General features: G+C 37.7%; 1 protein-coding gene across 1 annotated transcript; it reads right to left on the reverse strand.

Moving 5' to 3' along the window:
• Positions 1–141: 141 nt before the first annotated feature.
• Positions 142–15,688, reverse strand: LOC132606455 (soluble inorganic pyrophosphatase 6, chloroplastic-like). Its single transcript, XM_060319968.1, has 6 exons — positions 15,222–15,688; positions 13,692–13,852; positions 13,277–13,377; positions 12,973–13,154; positions 11,006–11,104; positions 142–448 (listed from the first exon to the last, which is right to left on the reverse strand). The coding sequence occupies exons 1-6, from the start codon at positions 15,471–15,473 to the stop codon at positions 356–358; spliced, it is 888 nt and encodes a 295-aa protein (XP_060175951.1). The 5' UTR covers positions 15,474–15,688; the 3' UTR covers positions 142–355.
• Between the last annotated feature and the right edge of the window lie 213 nt (positions 15,689–15,901).

Raw genomic sequence — 15,901 nt, forward strand, 5'->3', positions numbered from 1 at the left:
AGGAAAGATCAGAGGCAACGCCACAGATCACGGTGGATGAATATCATGCAAGACCTTGGAAGCTTGCAAATCCTCTGTTAACTTTGTGACTGAGGCATTCATACTTGGTTTATGCAATTGGAGAACGAAGATCAATTCATATATATTTAAATTTTTTCCTCTTGGATAGCTTTAAAAGTCATTTCCATGCAGAAAATACCGATGAAAGCAGCATCTTCTTGTGCTGAATCAATTTTAAGAATATGAACTCATTTCCACCCCCCACACGAGGGCGGAGAAAGAATTGCTACAGATTTCACGCCCAATTCAGTTAACAAGCTACAAAACTAGTTGTTCAAGCTTTATCAGTTGCCAGCTATTGAAGTGAAAGATCACCAGCAGGAATGGATCTCTTGACAAGCTTTGCCCAAGACTCGTTGGTTTCCGTAATAACCTTAAGTGCATAATCCTGTGATTGCAAATGAATTAGACAATTAGCAGGGTTATGTGAAGTTACTAAATATCAGTATTCTTGACGCATCCATGTCATTATGTGCTAAATAATTCACTCAACATAAAATCACATCCAAGATATATAGTAGTTATATAAAATCACATCGAAGATATTATAGTAGTTAAATAATAAATCACTGCAGGACAGCCTTGGAAAATTTATCTTCATATGTAATAACTCGCCCAGATGTGGATGTCAAATTGTTGCTAAGCACCAATAATCAGTAAAAATCTAAGATTGGTCTCTTCCAATGCATAAAGTCTCAAGATATTGCTCTCTCCATCCGAAATTAATAGTCACTTTAGCTCAAAATAATTGTCACTTTAGGAATTCAAAACGAAAGCTGGCAATTTTTCCAACTATACCTTTGATATTAAAGTAGTTCTTTTTAACTCTGCTCAATTCTCAAAAAACAGTTAATAGTTAATATCGGAATGGTGACAACCATAGGAGAGCTAACGCCATTCACACTATATGCAATCATTATTTCTTCAATATTCAACTCTTTATCTCATATTAAGTCTCTTCTAGTAAAATCTTCAACAAAGTATACTAACGTATTTAAGAGGAAAAAATCAATCTTATGTTCCTCCCTCGTCCCATTTTAACTGTTGTTTTAACTCTTTTCACGCTCATTAAGAAAACAATAGACACAAGGTATAGTTTACAAAGTTACCTCTATTTAATAAAAGTAGATTGATTTTTTCCTCTTAAATACTTGAATATGTTTTGATGAAGATCTTTACTAGAAGAGACTATTTATATGATATAAAGAGTTGAATATTAAAGAAATAAGCATATAGTGTGAACGGTAGTAACTCTCCAATGGGTATTTGACTATTAAATGATTTTTGAGAATTGAGCAGTATTAAAAAGAACTACTCCCTCTGTCCCATTTTAATTGTCATTTAGCTCTTTCATGCTCATTAAGTAAACAATAAATACAAGGTAGAGTTACTAAGTTACCGGTATTTCATACTCCCTCCGTACCAAATTAACAATCACTCTAGTTAAAAGAATTGTTCCAAATTAGGAATCCAAGACTAAAGTTTGCAATTGTTTTCCGAATATGCCCTTAATATTGAAGTAGTTTTTTTATACGGCTCAATTCTCAAAAAAACATTTAATAGTCAAATACTGGAATGTTGACAACCATTGGAGAGTTAACACTATATGCGGTCATTATATCTTCAATATTCAATCCTTTATCTCATATAAATAGTCTCTCTAGTAAAACAAAATAAATTTAAGTATTGAAGAGAAAACAACCGAAGGGGAGCCTTGGCGTAACTGGTAAAAGTTCCTGCCATGTGACCAAGAAGTCACAGGTTTGAGCCGTGGAAACAGCCGCTTGCAGAAATGCAAGGTAAGGCTGCATACAATAGACCCTTGTGGTCCGGCCCTTCCCCAGACCCCGCGCATAGCGGGAGCTTAGTGCGCCGGGCTGCCCCTTTTTAAGAGAAAACAACCAATCTACTTGTATTTATTGTTTTCTTAATAGGCGTGAAAGGAGCTAAATTGATAGTTAAAATGGCACGAGGGAGTAGAAGTAGATTGATTTTCCTCTTAAAAGCATGAGTATATTTTGTTGAAGATCTTTACTAAAAGAGACTATATGAGAGAAAGAGTTGAATATTAAAGAAATAATGATTACATATAGGGTTATTCCTATTGAATAATGATTAGCTCTCCTATGTCGGAAACCACCTCTATACCTCCCAAGGTAGGGGTAAAGTCTGCGTACAGTCTGCCCTCCCCAGACCCCACTTTGTGGGATTTCACCGGCTATGTTGTTGTTGGTGTTAGCTCTCCAATGGTTGTCACCATTCCAATATTTGACTGTTAAATGCTTTTTGAGAATTGAGTAGTATTAAAAAGAAGTACCTCTTTTGATTAAGGGTATAGTTGGAAACAATTGCCAACTATAGTCTTGAATACCTAAAGCGACAATTATCTCATGTCGTCTTTTTGAGCTAAAGTGACCGTCAATTTGGGACGGAGGGAGTACCTCTTTAATATTAAAGGTATAGTTGCAAATAATTGCCAACTTTTGTCTTGAGTTCCTAAAGTGATGAGTTATGACATTTCATAGTTTTGATGATTTGACAAACACGCCAAGGACCAGGTCCTTGAACAGGGGAAGTCCCCTGAAGACTGTACATCACATGACAGCTGTAAAGCTGTGTGCACTGTTCTGTCAGGCAGTACCACAGCAGCACAGCTGTATGCATGCTAAAAGCTAAAGACCAGTGTAACGTCTCTATTGAGGTCTTATGCATCTCACATGATCCTCACATGCTCTCATTTGAGTTCCTATTTAAACAACATGTTGGCATTGTTTAACCTATCACTTGAAAACCTTAATATCCAGATCTTTACAAGTGCAGCCGCCACTGTTCTATTTGGTGCTTTCAAGAACAAAGCTAAGACAAGTTCAAGGACCAGATCTCAACAACGGAAGATGTTTTGAGTCCTAGAGTTGTCTAGTCTTTATGATCTCTATATTGTAAACCTACACTTCTTCAAGAAGAGTTTCGTAGGTATTTTGTTTTTATCAAGCTTTTGTTGTAAAAACTTGGATAGAGTTAGTCATAATGGTATTAAGGTTCAGCTAGAGTTAGTTGAATCAGTTTGGTGCTTGGCTAGAGTTAGTCAAGAAGATTCTTGCAATAGAGTTATTGTAAGGGGAGGGATTAGTGGTCTAATTCCTACGTTGCAAAAGCTTGTAATCTAAAACATTGTTCAGTTTAGTGAAGTTGGAAATCTTACTGAGGTAGGTCGTGATTTTTAATACCTTGAGCAAAGAGTTTTCCACGTAAATATCTTGCCTTAGTTACTTTGAGTATATATCTGTGAAAACAACCAGGTCCCTTAGACTGTTTTGGTGGATTCATCAGTTCTATCAATGGTATCAGAGCATGAGCTTTCTAAAAGGGTAACACCTAGAAAGGATCTCTCGTTATGTCTGATCCACCAAATCTTGAGAAAGAAGAATATATTAATAGGCCACCAAGATTCAATAGACAACATTATGAATGGTGGAAGGCAAGAATGCAAGATTTCATCATGGGACATGACTCAGAGCTGTGGGGCATTATCTATGATGGTTCTCACTCTCCTATGGATGTTTGTGTGACCAGTGCTGCAACAGATCCAATGATAAAGGACGAACAAAATGATGCTGACAGGAAGGTAAGTCAAAAGGATATCAAAGCCAAAAACATACTTATTAGCAGTCTGGGATCAGAAGAATACAATTTTATTGCTCATTGCAAAACTGCTAAAGACATCTGGAAGGCTCTCCAAAATACGTATGAAAGAATAAATAGAGCAAAGCAGTCCAGGATTGAGATGCTTACTACTGAATATGTGTTCTTCAAAATGAAGGATGGTGAGTCAATTTTTGATACGTATGCTAGATTTTCCTCAATCATTGATGAGCTTCGTTCTCTGGGTAAAGGATATGAGGAAGAGTCCCTTAACCGCAAACTATTGTGGGCATTGCCAATATCATGGAAAAAGAAAGTGTATACCATCGTTGAATCTGAAGATTTGGCAAAAATAACTCTTGATGAGCTTATATACGATCTCAAGACCTATGACTAAAAAGGAAAGATGAAGAAAACAAGAAGCGAAGAAGGAAGAAGAGGAAAGTTACCAAGGATGAGGACAAAAATAACTCAGGAAATAAGGAGTTTGAATTAACTCTCATTACTGAGGAACTGTCGAAGATAGGATGCTGCAGCAGAAATGCTCAAGAAGAAAAGGAAAAGAACCGGGTCCCGGTCGACAAGCTCAATTCAAAAACTGCTGCTGACATCATGGTAGAAGAGGCTCTGGCTGCTTGGGAAGATACCTCAGACAAATCTGAAGATGAAAATGATACTGGGGAGGCATCCTCGATGGATATTGACGGGGAAGCTTCACAATATAATTCCTTCCATGCATTTGTGGCAAAATCTGAAGATGAGGATGACAATGAGGTAAATCTTCTTGATGTTCAAAGAAATCTAAAAAACTACTCTCAAAAGAAGTTAATATCTCTTGCAAATGTATTGATTGATGCATATCATAGCCTTGTAAATGAGAAAAACACTCTAAATGAGGAAGCTGATGTTTTAGTACAAGCAAGAGATGATATGGCAGTCACTATAGTGGATCTAAGGGAACAAGTTGAGGAATTGTCTAGAGATCATGCTCTGTTAAACAGCCAAATGAAAAAATGGATAAACACGCCTTGGAGAAAACAAGAGGGGGAGGGCAGTAAGACTCATCTTGAGATTGCAAGCAAACTTGAAAAGGCCAGGATAAGCCTCACTGATGAAGTAGACAAGAATAAACTACTTCAAAAGAAGCTAAAACAAGTCAAAACTGAACTTGAGAAGTCACTCCTTTGGACCTTGCCCTTGGATAAAACTGCTGCTACGCGCAATGGTGATGATAGAAAACAGAGTTTTGGTGCTAAAAAGGTCAAGAATCCCCACAATATGCAGGGTGAATGTTCCTCTGTGACTCAAAACTGGTGGTGCACTCATTATAATCATGTTGCTCGTTATGAGGACTTGAGTAAAGCAAAAGTTCGAGAAACAGAGAAGATGTTGAGAACAGACCTAGAAAATAGGGACCTGGTCCCCGTAAGAAGAAGAGTGTGTTACCAGTATGGGCGAACAGACATCTAGTTCACCCATTATATCAGTACTTGGGACCCAAGTTGGTTTGGGTTCCTAAGTTCAGCAAGTGATCATGTATAAAGGCTGGAGCAACAGTGGTTGGTACATGGTGACTGCTTTGAGAAAATGATTGAAGAAATGGAGAATCTTCTCACTCAAAGCCTTAAAAAGTGGGAGCGTGTCAAGTACTATCATGAAGAGATAATGTACTCTTTATGTGAGCAAAAATTGGTAACACACTCTCCCATAGAATTGAATGTGCGTACCAAATTGAAGATTTGAACTACAAGTGTGCTGAGTTGTATCAGCCACAGTTCAATATGATAAACCTCATTTTGTCAACAGATGGATACTTGATCTCTCTCAATGATGTAAATGAGAAGGATACCGACTCTGAAGGCATATCACTAGAACTGAGATGTGCAAGTTCTCTTCTGAGGACAGAGTGAAAAGTTGAAATAATGACTCAAGCTGAGTATATAGCAAATCAAAAAGGTATAGCAAAATGTCCAGAAGATGTAAAAGAACCTGCTTCTTTCAGCACTTGCAGTTGAGTTCCACCTAAGTCTGAAGATGTTACTTCTGATGCACTTTGGGCATAAAAAATTCCTCTTAAAATCGACATGGGAGGAGAAAAGAGAAGGGTATCTAGCTCATGGACAGTAATTCTGAAGAAGGGATGGTAAATAAGGAAAATCTTCTCCTGGTTTTGCCATTAGTAGTCATCGAAAGGTACTTTGATCAGTCAACCCAAGTGCAATCAAGGACTTGCTTAATGGGTCAGGATGAAGGATGATGTTAAGATCACTGAGGTGTCAAGTAAATCTCTGTTGCATGCAAACAGCTAGAAACCACTAATCCTTGTACTGGGTGCTGAGATGGATGGTAAAATTCAACCAAGTTCAAAGGGGTTCTCTTTGATAATAGCTAAGAGGGACAACAGTATTTTAAAGGAAGGAAGGAGCTGGTCCCGACTCTTCTTCAGGAGATAACATCAGTCCGATTGGATATGCTGAAGTCCCTTGAACTGGATTCCTTATGAATTTGAAGAGTAATCGTGGAATGAGATATCTTGAGTGAATATGGACGACCCTTTAGATACAAATAAGTAAATGACATGAGTTGAATACGCAATCAGAGATGTCACCAAACCTTGAAATGGTATGTAATCTGTAGAATTTGAGCAAAAGAGAGGGAGCAGTCTTGATGATGTGGAATATCACCTCTGAGGGACAATGTGAAAAGAATGACATTCTACATGAGGGTCTGCACCATATACCAGTTTGCTCGCTTCTTCATCAAGGCCTTGAGTTGGGTGCATATCGAAAGAAATCATTTGGAGTCGGTTTTGTTCAAGATAATCTAACGGTTCCTTTGTGACTGGCTATGATAAGAGAAAAGGTACAATGCGTCAAGTGTTTTTTGGAGATATCTAACTCACTCCTATACCATTACAGGTATGCTTACATGGCAATCTCAGGACAACTTAATATTAGAGACATAGCACTCATCAGAATTTTTGCCTAAGCTGGTGTCAAAAGTGTCAAGGGACCAGGTCCCTATGACTCAGGTTAATAGTCTTTTCAAGCACTTACATACTTTTTAATTTTGCCTGAGTGCCATGTCACTATTAGTTCCCGCCTCTTCTAAAATGAGCCAATTGCTTCATCTTTTCAGAACCGACCCGCTTGAAATGTTTTCTTTAACCAATAAGAACCTACTTTCTCTTCTCCTCTTTAAGCCAAAAAGTCACTCTCTTTCTCTCTCTCCTCTCTCTTCAACCCTCTTTCCGTTCTGCTCCATCTCTTTTCTCCTAGCACAAAATCAACCATGTCTAACCTAAAATCTTCATCTCCCACCTCTACTAAAGCCAACCTTACATCCTCTTCCATCGAACCATCTATTTCGTCGAACCCGAAGTCAATCCCTTCTCCCACAAAGTCTCAAAACTCGTCTGACCAAAACCCTATCTCTTTTTTCCCTATAACAGATGTTCCTGGTCTCTCTACTATTGATCAGTGCTTGACTCATGAGAAAAATGCCTCCTCCGCCATAACCCCAAAATCTTCAGAAAAGCTCGACTCAAAAGGGAGTATGACAACCTCACAATACCTTGATCTTTCTGAGGAATCGTTGAGAAGGATGACAAAATGGAGGTGACAAGCAAGGGTATCACTGAAGACCACTCAATAGTGGAAGAGGACCTACTCAAAAAGGAAGCAGGGGTTTCAAAGAAAATATCTCCAAACTCAAGTAACTCGGATTCTCTGGTTAGTGAGAAAGTTGTAGAGAAATGTGTTAATAGAGAACCTTTAAAAATTGGGTGTGAGTCGAATTTGAGTGCTCCTGTTAATGAAGAGACTGTGGATATTGTAGTTGTTGGGTGTGAAGAAACACAGAGGGGCTCTGTAGTAGTTGAAAACATAGAGAAATTAAGAGAAGAAAATGTTGAAAATGTGGGAATCAATGATGTTTTGGCCAGGAATTACTAATGGAAAGTGATAATGTGAGTGTTGGTTTGGAAAATGTTGGTGAATACCTTAATGACATTGTCAGAAAGATTGTGAATGATGTTGCTGATAGAGAATCTGAAAAAAAAATTGTTGAAGAAGAGTTTGAGAAAGAAATTGTGGAGACTGAAAGGCAATAGGGAAATTCCAGCGGAACAAAGGTAATGAACAAAGGACCTGGTCCCGAAAGAGATTGTTGGGATCTGGTACTTCTATCCACCGTTGCTATTCCTTGGGAAGGCTCCTCAGAAAAAGAACCTGGTTCCCCAAAACCACCTGAAAGGGAAAATCTTGAACGAGAAGAGATAAACTCTGATGAGGACATAGCATTGGGGACTTTCTTTAAACGTAGAACTGGAAGTGCCAAGTCAAAAGGAAATAAAAGCAAAGGTAAACCCACATCCGCTCGAGGAAAAGGACCTCCTACCACTAGACGAAGGGCCTTAACACAACTCAACTCTGCTCTTCAAGGTAACAAGGAGAAGAGTACTAAAAAGAAAAGAAAGTTGGCAAAGACAGCCAACTTAAGACGTTTGATAGATGAAGAGGAAGTTGTGACTGCGTCTGATAAAGAAAAAGAGGAGGATGCTCTTCTAGAAAGAAAATTCAAAAGGAAAAAGGAAATCTGTGATTGATGAAAGGAAAAATGTGGATGAGGTGGAAACTGAGAAAGTTGCTGAAAAAATAAGAAAGGTGAAGGAGGTGACACCCTCTCCTAAGAAAAGAAAGAGCTCAGCTAGTTGGGAAGCAGGCTCCTCTAAGAAAAGAAAAGAAACCTGGACTGAGGGACTTGGTTCCAGTAAAAAGGGAAAATCTAGAAGGGATGAAGAAAATTTGAGACGAGAATCTGAGAGGTCAAAAAGTATTGCTTGACAAAGTATTTGATCCGGAGGCGATTGGGCACCAAGGATTCTATAATTTAATGGAGATCGATCTTGAGAGCTCAAAGTTGGGATCATCTTCTTGAAGGGCCTACATTAGCCTATGAGAAGGAAGTGGCAGAATTCTTTGTGAATCTGCAGTATATGGATGATCTTGGTTTGCAAGGTTGGAAAAGTTGACTTTACATTGAATGAAGCTCAGTTGGGCGAAATTCTGAATGTCCCAATTGAAGGAATTAAAAAACTGGGAAATGACAAGGACATCAAGGCCTCAGACAACTTCAAGAGTATCATAGTCCGAATAGGAGAGTGGGTGACCACTGAAACTCTGTACAAGAAACAGATGAAGCCTCAATATCAGCTTCTATTCGAGCTAGTCACCAAAGTAATATTGCCTAGGACTGAAAAGAGGTGCATTGCATCTAAGAAGGACCTGTTTCTAATGGAAATACTGGACGGAGGACATCTAGTCAGCTTACCCTCTATCATGATCAAGCACATGATGAAAGTTGTGGACACAAAGGATGGCAAGCATGGTCTCCCCTACGGCTTCCTTCTAGCTAAAGTCTTTGATCACTTCAAGGTAATCTCTGGAAAGGTCACCAAAGGAATTAAAAAACAAATGTTTTCCTTGGGCACCCTAGAGGAGTGTGATATTATGCAAAAGAAAGGGGGAGCGGGATGTACCTCTACTATATCTAGCCTCATTGAGACAAACGAGAAGATCTTGGCTGAAATTGCCAAGTTGAAGCTAGAAAGACCTGGTTCTAGCGGGGTGCAAACAGCAGAGGTTGCTGAGTTGAGAAAAGATAATGCTCAGCTGAAAAAGAAGGTTGAAAAACTTCAGGAGCAGATTTTGGATACCCACAAAGCTGTAGATGCCAGGCTAGACATGATGTTCAAAGCTCTCAACCCCATCAAACCTGCAAACCCATGATTCAATTCTCTTAGTTCACTATCTATCTCTGTCATCTTTTCGATGATGCCAAAAGAGCAAAATAGTTTTAATGATTGATGTTTAGTTTTGATGATTGATAATGCTGTTGTCTCATCCACTAACCCTGGTCCCCCAAATGGGATTGATATAGTTCCTGCTGAGGGCCATATTCTCAGGGGGGAGTAAGTTCCAAATGAACCTAGTATGGTTGGTATAGTTGCATAGCTGTTTTGATTACATAACAGGTGAAAATGTCAACATGAAGTTGAGGGTCTAATCCGCAGGGAGAACCTGGTCCCACAGGTACAAATGAAAAATTGCATACTCTTATGCTACTGGAATTTATCTTGAAGTGGAAACCTGGTTCTCAGGGGGGACATCAATTACAAGTTTGTCATCATTAAAAAGGGGAAAATGATGAGTTATGACATTTCATAGTTTTGATGATTTGACAAACACGCCAAGGATCAGGTCCTTAATCAAGTCCCCTGAAGACTGTACATCACAAGACAGCTGTAAAGCTATGTGCACTGTTCCGTTAGGCAGTACCACAGCAGCACATTTGTATGCATGCTAAAAGTTAAAGACCAGTGTAACGTCTCTATTGAGGTCACATGCATCTACATGATCCTCACATGCTCTCATTTGAGTTCCTATTTAAACAACATGTTGGCATTGTTTAACCTATCACTTGAAAACCTTAATATCTAGATCTTTATAAGTACAGCCGCCACTGTTCTCTTTGGTGCTTTCAAGAACAAAGCTAAGACAAGTTCAAGGACCAAATCTCAACAACGAAAGATGTTTTGAGTCCTAGAGTTGTCTAGTCTTTATGATCTATACATTGTAAATCTACACTTCTTCAAGAAGAGTTTCGTAGGTATTTTGTTTTTATCAAGCTTTTGTTGTAAATACTTGGCTAGAGTTAGTCATAATGGTATTAAGGTGCAGCTAGAGTTAGTTGAATCAGTTTGGTGCTTGACTAGAGTTAGTCAAGAAGGTTCTTGCAATACACTTATTGTAAGGGAAGAGATTAGTGGTATAATTCCTAGGTTGCAAAAGCTTGTAATCTGAGATATTGCTCAGTTTAGTGAAGTTGGAAATTCTAGTGAGGTAGGTCGTGGTTTTTAATCCCTTGAGCAAGGAGTTTTCCACGTAGATATCTTGCCTTAGTTACTTTGAGTATATATCTGTGAAAACAGTTTAAGGACCAGGTCCCTTGGACTGTTTTGGTGGATTCATCAGTTCTATCATAAAGTGACAATTATTTGGGACAATTTTTTTGAGCTATAAGTGAATGTTAATTTTGGACGGAGACAGTATTAAATAGGGGTAACTACCTTGTATTTTTTTTCTTAATGGGCATGAAAAGCGTTAAAGCGACAGTTAAAATGGGATGGAGGGAGTAATAGATAAACAGAAATGAGCATCTTCAACAAATAGTTAAACAAATATGTCCAATAATTTCTCTGTATGAAGCAATCAGATCAACATAATTGTGTCCTGCAAGATACCTTGTTAGCCGGCTTGTTCCCTAGTCCAAACTTGTTAGCAGGCTTTCCGTCAGGGATCTTATAGTCTCTAAACCAGTCCCTGATAGCTGTCAGAGTGCCCTGAAAATTAAGAGAATTAGTTTGACGAATATTGACGAATTAAGAAAATTTAGTGAAGAACTCACATAATATATAATCGGAGTAAGAAAAACACCGAAGGGTGTGGCCTAGTGGTCAATTAAAAGAGTTGAGAACCATGGGATTGAGCAGGTTCAAATCACAGCGGATGCAAAAACACTAGGTGATTTCTTGCCATATGTCCAAGCCTTGGTTGACGGTATTACCCAGTAACTATGCAATGCTGGTGGGAGGTAGCAAATACCTCATGGAATTAATCGAGGTGCGGGTAAGCTGCCCAGACACCACGGTTATAAAAAAATATGGAATCAGTAATAAAGTTTTGATTTAGCTCATTAATAGCTATCTTAGTCATGACTTGGCATAACCATTTTGAAACATGGCACCCATACCTAATAAATGCTATAGCAGTGTTGGCCTTTTGAAAGCCATTGAAGTAATACTTGAACACAGTATTGAACAGGTTTTGCCTCTTATTACAGTCAACATTCATGAGCATTTACTCACTCTATTGAGAGAGCAAAAAAGAAAAAGAATCAAGGAACCTCACTGAGCAGATAAAGTGGAATTCCTCTAAGCACTAGTGTCCTTAGGATCCCATTGCAACCTTTTAGTACCTTTTTTGATAAATCAGAAGTATTCCATTGTTACTAGACTAAAATAGAGTAAAACAAAGATGTACAATACAGGGATGTGGCTCAAAGAAAGTTACATTCCAATCTGCCTAACTGTCTATACAGCATCGAACCTTAGCATAGAACCTCCAAAGATTCATACCATGTAAACTGATTTGCCAGTAAGAATTTAACCTAGTTGCAGATATAGAGGCACTAGACATTGAAGGAATGCAATTCCAAGTAAAGGTCATCACAATGGTTGTGAAACACAAATATCAGAGAAGTTCAAGATCAGGGTACATGTATAGGACTAGGATAGAGTGATATATAACTAGGCTTTATGTACTTGCAATGTGAATGGATCATCAAAAGCAATGGGAAAGTTTTTGTGTGTTTGCACGTTTGCTACAAAGTTCAGGAACTAGCAGCAAGTCTTAAGGATCTTCTTGTGGAGTAGGTTGATGAACCAAATGTCTTACCTCTTCCACATGGATACATGGAATGGGTACTTGGTATGCCTGTATTTTTTTTTTCTCTTATTCATTGTACTACTGGTTAATAAGGAGGGTATAGCTTATAATGGCCAAGAAATAATACAGAGCAAAAGTTGTAGTCCATCTTCATACTTCTACAGTTCTTTTGTACAAATCCAAATCATGCAACTTCACATAAGGGATTGGTGATTGTAACTTAGACGAACTAGTCCGCCTTCGAACAAAGATTCAACTGGGAGCATAAGCTGTATGGTTGAGGTTTGCAACCAAGGGTTAGAGATTTGCTGGAGATTAGTCTACCAGCAGTTATAATAGGAGTTTTGCCTAAAGAACTTTGACCATGTATTTGCTTTAAACTCTCACTCCAATAGTGTAAGCAGCTACTTCTGAAAAAATGCAAGGTCACTATTTTTATGCATAAAAGTTCATTCTTTCAACTTTTCTATTGCTGTTCCTAGGCAATGATCAATGGTGAACTTTTCAGAACTTCTTCTCAATGGATCCTATTAAAGAATTAAATTACTGATAAATTAATCAAACCAGAGAACATCCATAATACATATTGGCATAAGCATAAAAAGTCGAAAATCCTGACAGAGAAATATCTTTAACATGGCACACATAAACAGCAGCAAAAAAAGAGTTTCAGACAATGATAATATAGTGTTGCCGAACCATCAGCAGTGTGAGAGAAAAGGAGAATGGAAAACATAAGGGCCTTTTTGCACTCAAAGCATACCGGAAAATGTTTCTCCACATCATCGATATCATTGACAAGTGAAGCTCGGGGATCATCTAGGGAAATAGCAACTATTTTCCAGTCAAGTTCTCCTTCATCAATCATTGCCAAAGCAGCTAAAGGTTTGACCTTCAAGACTTGGCCAATTTTAGCACGGCTTTCCCCAATCTCGACAACATCAACTACAGACAAATCAATCATCAAGAAAGTTAACCAGCTCACCATCCTCTAAATTCATTTTTACCTTTTTGATGGATGATTAGAAGAAAGCTCATTTAACAATTTAGGAGCGCTGGAAACATACCAGGGTCATTATCTCCAAAGGCCCCCTCAACTTCAGCATTTGCCAATGAAGGGTCTTCCCAGGTTTGAGGAAGCAATCCATAGTTCCAGTGAATATTATATCTGAGAATGGTACAAGACATGCATCAAAACAAACAAAAAACAACACGACATCATGAAATTAGCAACTTCACACCACTGTCACTACAGAATATGAGCTAAAAGCTGCACCAGACTAAAACCTATTGGTCCTCAGCAGTTAACTCATGTAGGCCACACATTTGTCATCCTTTCAACCTTCTTTTCCAACATAAAGACAACTGATGGCCAAATAAATAATTCCACAGGACACAACGATCATACTAAAAGTAAGTAGGGAAATAGTGACATAGAATACTCTTACGGATAGTATCTAAGTTTCCATAGAATAGTCTTACGGATAGTATCTAAGTTTCCCCTTCTTTGTGTCTTGTTTAACTGGTGTGTACAGCTCATCCGTAGCAACTTCCATCTTTGCACTTGATTCTTTGGGAATTTCAGCAATGAAATTGAAAATGCCATCACCTAAATGAAGTGGTATATCATGCCAAGGGGATACCTGCAGATTATATCGATATAACATGACTGCATAGGAATTTCTTTGTTAAAATTTATGTTTATTTTGGCATGTGTTGAGAAAAAATTACTAACGTTGACAATGACGTATGAACTAAAATGTAAGAGATATATAGTAGCAAAAAACATGCCCTTCATTCTTGTTGTCTTCGTACCAATCACTATCTTCTCTATTTTGATTGGAATTTATTTGTAACAATCCTCTCTAAGGATCTTCTTGAAATAGACAACTTGCAAATGCCTCGGGCGACATTATACATGAACAAGGATTTAACAACAATATGAAGCTTCGTGTTGGTCATAGATTGATCTAGGAATTTATGCCAGTGGCAAAGAGTGTAGAGACACACACACACACACACTATGTACATATAGAATTGGAACATAATGAAGTAGGGCCCGCCAGTAACCATTGCCAACCATGTAAGTCCACTCATTGCAACAAGATACAGCTTTTGGATTAATCATGTAAACTTAAATGTATATCCTGGAAAATTTCCACTATTTGGTTGGGTATAAATAGTAAGTGGCGTAGAGTGAGGATAAGATATGACAACAATATGTCGCAATTATGTCAAATTGTTGTTGACATAAGTGATACAAGTGAAAATAATAAATTTATAAAGAAAATGGGTTTCACCCATAAGAAAAAATTAGTGCTGGTATGTTAACTTCGTTTGGTAGGGTGTATAAGAATATAGTACTGAATAGGGTTTATTAGTAATGTTGGGATTAGTTATGCTGTTATTATTTTTTATCAACGGTTTGGTTTGTTGTATACTTGTATTATATAACATGAATTTTTAAATAGCACTGAACTGGGTATGAATAGTACTGATATTGGTAATGCCATGATTTACTATGTATAAGAGAAGTACTGAATAGGGTGCACAACTAAAACAAGTATTAATTAAACACAAGTTGGAAACACTGCCAAATAAAGAATTAAATAATACTAAAGCTATATCAGTACTCCCTTCGTCCCAATTTATATGTCTTATTTTTCTTTTTGATTCGTCGCAAAAAGAATGCATTCTATATTTTGTAAGTTGACACTTCAAACACCATACATAGCAAGTTTAAAACCACAAAATTCAAAGGATATTTTAGTACATTACACATTAGAATCACAAGATTGAAAAGTCTCCTTATATTTCTTAAATTCCAGAACCAGTCAAACTAAGACACTGAAATTGGGACGAAGGGAATATTATTTTCTCTAATACCTCCTGCCAAACGATAGCGTCTTCGAGTTGAAGAATACAAAATGCATCACATTGCAATAGAGTAGCCATTAGACATCCACTATCAAACAAACATTTGATAGAAGGGAGGGAAGTGATAGTAATAACCTTTTTGCCGTAATGATCAACAAAAAAGACACGATAATCCAATGTTTCAGGCAGTCCTTGTTCTTTGATTTGAATCTGAGGATTGTAAATAGCACTACAACTAAAAACTCGCTTCTTGTGTAGTGCAGCAGGTCCGTTGCGGAAGCAAATGTTGAAATTGTTGGGTTTTCGAAGAAGAGGAGATTTGGATATGAGTGAAGCTGTTGCTATAGTGTTGTTGGCTGATGATATAGTCACTCTTGCAGCCGCCATTGTCAGTTGAAGACAAGTAAAGAACTGAAAAGGCAATGTCAGTGCTGATGTTATTATCACTTATTTAACTGGAAACCACTGGCTAATTTGGTCAGACTTGGACACACTGTTTGATTTCTGAATGTCAGATCTCTTAATTTTATACCTTCTCAAAGGCACTTTGAATAATTGCTTTAAACCCTATTACCTACTGCTTTCATTCCAAGCATTCCGGTCGCAATGTAACTGTCTTATAGTAGGCGTTTGCCATAGAAACCAAAATAAAAAATCCACTTTTTTTTTTTTTTTTAATTTTGAAGTTGGAGTTGTGTTTGGCCATAGTTTTTACAAATAATATTTTGTTGTTGAAATATTCTTTTTCAATAAGATTTTGGTTGTGACAAAAGTGAAAAATAAGATTGTACTTGTTTTTCAAATTCCAAATACAA

Source organism: Lycium barbarum, chromosome 8 (assembly GCF_019175385.1).
Source record: "Lycium barbarum isolate Lr01 chromosome 8, ASM1917538v2, whole genome shotgun sequence".
Taxonomy (NCBI): domain Eukaryota; kingdom Viridiplantae; phylum Streptophyta; class Magnoliopsida; order Solanales; family Solanaceae; genus Lycium; species Lycium barbarum.